The sequence below is a fragment of the Glycine max genome, chromosome 7 (assembly GCF_000004515.6).
Source record: "Glycine max cultivar Williams 82 chromosome 7, Glycine_max_v4.0, whole genome shotgun sequence".
NCBI lineage: Eukaryota > Viridiplantae > Streptophyta > Magnoliopsida > Fabales > Fabaceae > Glycine > Glycine max.
The window spans coordinates 38,900,422-38,905,997 of record NC_038243.2 but is presented as its reverse complement, the minus strand read 5'-3'; the positions used below and the strand labels follow the sequence as shown (position 1 = coordinate 38,905,997).

The window sequence follows — 5,576 nt, the reverse complement described above, 5'->3', positions numbered from 1 at the left end:
CACTCTCATCTTTTGTTGTTACACAATGCTTTTAGCTCCTATCAATTTCTCTTGTAGAGTTGCAGTTTGTTCCCTTCTTTATCTATAATTTCTTTTTTAAATTTTTTCTTATCAATATTTTTGCTATATTATTTCTTTTTTTGTTTTCCGGTTTTTTTTTACTGCATTATTGAAGCCTCTTCTTTGCTGCTAGCCTGTCACCTAGAGACATCTCAAGAATTACATATTTGATTTGTTGAGAACTTGAGGTGTGTGGAAAATGTTATCTTTTACTAGGTTCTTAGACTTCTATAATTAGAAAATTTATTTATTGAATGCCTTATATCTTGTTAGATGGCCGTAACTTTGGCTTTTCATAGTCTGGTTCTTGGTGTTGTTTTTTTTCTTTATTTTGCTAATGTAATTAATTAGATTATATAGTAGTTTTTTTTTTATTACATTGACTCTAATTTTTATAGCTTTTTGCCATTCTGTGGCTTGTTATATTATTTGGATTTATATTCTTATCATTTTGTATATACTTTGACTTATATTATATCATAAATGTCACATTAATTCGAAAGTAATATTTTTAATAGATATAACAATGAAGCATAAAAAAATAGATTTTAGAGAACAAGAAAAGATTAGTTTGAAGTTATATCTTTAACATCTTATTGTGGTTGTTCCTACTCATACTAATCCAGATTTAAAGAACTTATACATCACGTTTGAATTGTGTCGATCATCAGAAAGAATAAGACAATTAATTACATTTTATTTGATTGATCGATTAGTTTATCTTATCTTAACTTTTTCAATTTCTATAATTACAACAGAAAGATCTTTTTCAGCAATGAAGATTATGAAAACAAGATTGTGTAATAGGATGGAAGATGAATTTCTTACAGATAATATGGTCATTTACATTGAAAAATAAATAACTGAAAACTTTATCTCTGATTCAATTATTAATGCGTTCAAGCATTTGAAGGAATGAAAGACCATGTTTTAAGTATAGATGTGATCGTTTATTTGATACTAATAGTTGTATTACAGTGTGTGCTCACTTTTGTTTTAATGAAAATGAAAACATATATATGAGTACAAATTGCATTTAGTTATGTAAGTTGAATTTTAAGTATTTGAATATCACTTTTATTTTGGTTCCCTCAAAAAATTGGTCAAGCTCTGCCATGCCACTGAAAGGATTGAATGAGGTTGGAAACGAATTAGTATAAATCTTTTGCGTGTTTTTCTCTTTCTCTATCCCTCTACACGTTTTCCTTAGGGGCACTGTTGCTTTCGAACTTATATCTTGATCTCCAAAAAAGTTTAAAAGTTCACAAACACACAATTCAACCCCTTCTTATGTGTTATTTGTTTATTTTAATTTGTAATAGAACTCTGCCTTTAGGGGTTGAACATATAGCAGTGCAAGGATAAGAACGATCCTTAAGCACTATCAAGAAAGAAGGACAAGCAGTTAATAGACCACCTCTCTTCAAGGGTCAAAACTATGACAATTGGAAGCAAAGAATAATAGAATTATTTGATGCTTGTCATATAGACATGTGGGATGTCGTGGAAAATGGGAACTACATTCCTATAGATGAGAAAGGTGGAGAGAACCCTCGATCTGCATGGACAAAAGATCACCAGACCAAGTATTTTCTATATTCAAAGGCTAGGAACACGAGACCATCGAACAATTGTTTGGACAACTCCAAAGTCCAAAACATTATGAACAATTTAAGGTCTCTAAGTAAAACTTAAGATAATCATGATGATCATATAACCAAAATTTTGCAAAGTTTGCTTATACAGTAGAGACCATAGGTGATAGCTCTATGTGACTCAAAAGATTTGAAGTCTCTACCTGTAGAAGAGTTTGATGGAACTCTCCAAGTTCACGAGTTGGAGCTGATGGAGGATGAAGGACAAAGAAAAGGCAAGTTTATTGCCTCAAAGGTCCAAAAAGCTTTAAAAAGGTCATTATCCAGAGAAAATGGTTATTTACAAGCAAAATAAATAAATTTTTTATTCTACTTGCTTATTAATTGGGTGGGAGATTTAAAAGATCTTTGTTTGTAGATATCTAATATATTAAATTACATATTTACCCTTAATCATTCATAAGTAAATTTGTCCTTTCTTAAAAAACTCTTGGTAGCTAAATGTATTAGAATTTGGCTTTTGGATTGAGATTTTCTAGTTAATGTATTGATTTATGTCTTTCAATTTAGGTATATTTGATTAACGTGTTTTAAGAAAATATTATGTTATTAATGCTATAATTTGAAGTGTTTTGTTGTTTTTAAATCATATCACTTAATATTACAGAGTAGCAACTACTGCTCAAATCAAGCAACAAAAGAGCATTCAAACTCACTGTGTCCGTGATACTCTTCGTAGCTGCAAAATAAAAAAAATAAAATAAAAAATAGACTGAAGGCTGATCATTAGCATTCTCGCGCTATTATGGAAGTATAAAATTACAAAATATGTACAGTACTCAGTAAAGTTTAATAGACTGATAAAGTACTCAAAATTCAAGAGCAAATGTTTATACCCATTTCTGAACCGATCCACGTTTAGGACTTCAACACCCTCACATATCTCATTGGCTGCCACATTAAACTACATTAGCATGGTATCACATACAGTGTAACATTTCCAGTCATTTTTCAAAAACAATACCATTGGTACAGCCTTAATTTCATAGACTTTTCCCAGAGTGATCTGTTGCTATCTCATCAAATTATAGTCAAAACACTGGGGTGCCTGAAGCCCAGGAGGAAAGAAGGGTGGGTAAGGGGAGATGAATGTCAATGAAAAAGAGCTATTGAAGCAATTCCAACTGATTTTTGGATTAAAGTTTGGAAAGTATTTTTGTGAATTACAATGTACAATAACAAATTCCAACGCACCAGATGAAGAAGGAAAATGTAAAATAGGAGAAAATTGTTTGCTAATAAATTAGTCAAGTGCTGAGAACAGGATGCAAAGTAGACATCATTTACAAGGGTAATATAGGCTGCAACTGTAACTAGAAATCAATACAATAATCAACTAGCCATCATGCAACTGCTTGTAGATTTAAATGAACAAAGGACAAAAACATCAGAGGGATCGTGAGTTTTAGTTCTCACCTAATTTATGGTTACAAAAATATATCATCAAGAAGGGACTTGTAAAATGGTTTTGTAGGTCTAAGCATCACAAATTTAGGTACCAAACCAAACATAATTATTTACCTGTCCTTCAATTCATCCGGTTGGTGTCATTTACAGTCAGCAGGGATCAAGTTTTGCATAATTTATCCTCCAATTACCAAATCCTTCATTACTGCAACTCCCATGCATCGTGTGCGCATTCTGCAAAGAACAATGTTCTCATATTGAAATTTACACATTCCATCAATCTCTACATCCATCATCCCACAGAAAACCCTGAAGAAATTAAGTCAAACCAAAACTAAGGGCAACACAAACGAGTTCAATTGTGTCTGCCATTTGTTGAAAATAAAAAAGATTTGTCACACGGCAATATCAAATGGTTGCAAAGCAATGAATGGAGAATGCACTCTACAAGCAGTAATGGTTCTTTTTTAATTCTTTCATGCAATAGTGGTTTGTCTAAATGCTAATGGGGCCAACGAAACTTAAAAACTACGGTCACAAAAAGGTGAGAAACACTTTCACATAAACCTAGTACACCAAATTTGGGTGCACTATGGTTCCTTATGACACAAATTGCAAAATGGGCAAGACACAACTAAACAACAGAAAACTCTAGAGTTCATTCAAACCCAACATAAAAGATAAAACTATCCAATATAAACACCATGTCCATGTAAATTGAACCCAAAGGAGTAAGTAACATAAAAAATATGAATCAATGGCCTCAGACATTGTAGACGCGGATCAATTCACAGAACAAAAGAAGAACCATTTCTCGAGCAATAATTAAACAAAAACCAATGCTCAAGAGGCAGTAATATTTACACTCCCGCGTCCACCATAACAACAAATTCAACCTGAAAAATCGCATACACCATTCACCAATCTTTCTTTAACCAATCAAGAATTCTTCGAGTCACGAATTTTCTTTGCCACGGCAGCCAAATTGTCACGCAAAGCCAAAGCCTTGGAAGACACAGCCTCACCATCCAACATAGCATTACAAGGCTCGCCATAACAACCTTGATTACAATCCTCAAACTCCGAAGCCAGAGCGGAAAAATCCTCCCTCATCAGCAAACTATTGTGAAGAATGGAGCACGCGCCAATGTAAGCCACGGCCGTCTTAAGCTCCTCACACACCGGTCGACTCAGAACCCCCCAATTCCTTAGACTCGCCGCGGCTCTGAGCGCGGGAAGCCGCATGATTTCATGAGCAGAGTTGAAATTCTCTTCAGCAGAGGCAGGAGCAGGGTTTGCATAGGGAACCATAAGCCAGGGAAGCAGAGGATACTCTGAATCGCCGATTAGAAACTGATTACACGGCGCGTTTAGGAGGGTTCCCTGCTGGATGTCGTTGTAAAGAGTGGAGGCTTGTAGAATTTGGGAATCGGATTTGTGTCCGAGGAAGCCGGCGGCGATGGTGAGGATCCGGGAAGAGGAATCGACGACTATTTGGGCGGCGACTTGAGAAACTGAGACTTTGTCGTTGGTGGTGGTGGTGGTGGTGGTGCTATTGGCGTTGACTACTATATTAAAGCGGGTGCATAGGACGGCGCCACAGCAATTGGGGAGGCCGGAGAGGGATTGGAAGGATTGGGAGATGGAGGGGAGGTCGGAAGGGGAGGGGAAGGAGACCCAGAAGCGGAAGTTGGTGCAGAGGACGCGGCAGAGTTGCTTGACGCAGAATTTAGCGACGGGGTCGGAGACGGCGAAGCGGGCGGAGATTTGTTGGTAGTCCTGGCCCTCGGCGAGACGGGAGAGGCCGATGGCGAGGCGGGCGCCGGAGGAGAGGTGGAGGGAGTGGAAGAGGGGGGCGGGGTCGCGGCACTCGAGGAGGGGCTCCAGGAGGCCGGAGAGCCACTCGAAGGAGGAGGAGGACATGAGGAAGGTGTTGCGGAAGGAGTCCGGGGTGCGGGTGAGGGGATTGGGGTGTTGAAAATCGCGTTTGCGTTTGTTTTTGCGGTGTTTGGGGGAGAGGGAGAGTGTGGCGGCGAGTTGGTGGGAGAAGAGGAGGAGCGGGAGGATGGAATCAGTGGAATTGTTTGGAGGGACGGAATTTGGGGGGAAAGGGAAAATGTTGTGGAGGAGGAGAAGGAGGAGTTGGGAGATGAGGGAGGAGAGAATGGTGGCTAATTTGCGAGATTCCATCGTGAAAGAAAAGGGAATTAGGGGGAACGGAAATCGAGGTTTGTATGTTTGGGAGTAAAAGGGGGACGGAAAATTGTACAGAGTCAAACTAGTGCGTGAGTGTGTGAGTGAGTCATTATTCTTTCTGACACAAGTGCCCTTTCATTGGCTCCATGCGTATCACCAAACCTTCCATTTCGGCGCAGGGCTCAGCTTTTTTCGAACCTTCCATTTCTGCCGCACGTGTCACATGTTCTACCTTCTTCCTGGGCAGTGTATGTTTCA

The 5,576-nt window shown here is 38.1% G+C and overlaps 1 protein-coding gene across 6 annotated transcripts; it reads right to left on the bottom strand.

Moving 5' to 3' along the window:
* Nucleotides 1-2,434: 2,434 nt before the first annotated feature.
* On the bottom strand, nucleotides 2,435-5,576 carry LOC102659551 (protein ALP1-like). 6 transcript variants are annotated; one of them, XR_005892369.1, is made up of 3 exons: nucleotides 4,019-5,576; nucleotides 3,237-3,356; nucleotides 2,435-2,763 (listed from the first exon to the last, which is right to left on the bottom strand). XR_005892369.1 is itself a non-coding variant. In XM_006583822.4 (2 exons), exon 1 carries the CDS (start codon nucleotides 5,310-5,312, stop codon nucleotides 4,062-4,064), a length of 1,251 nt encoding a protein of 416 aa, XP_006583885.2. In that variant the 5' UTR covers nucleotides 5,313-5,576; the 3' UTR covers nucleotides 2,435-3,356; nucleotides 4,019-4,061. The 6 variants fall into 6 exon arrangements, 1 of the variants encoding a protein (XP_006583885.2); XR_005892370.1 differs by having other exon boundaries at nucleotides 2,435-2,606; XR_005892368.1 differs by having other exon boundaries at nucleotides 2,435-2,606; nucleotides 2,680-2,763; nucleotides 3,237-5,575.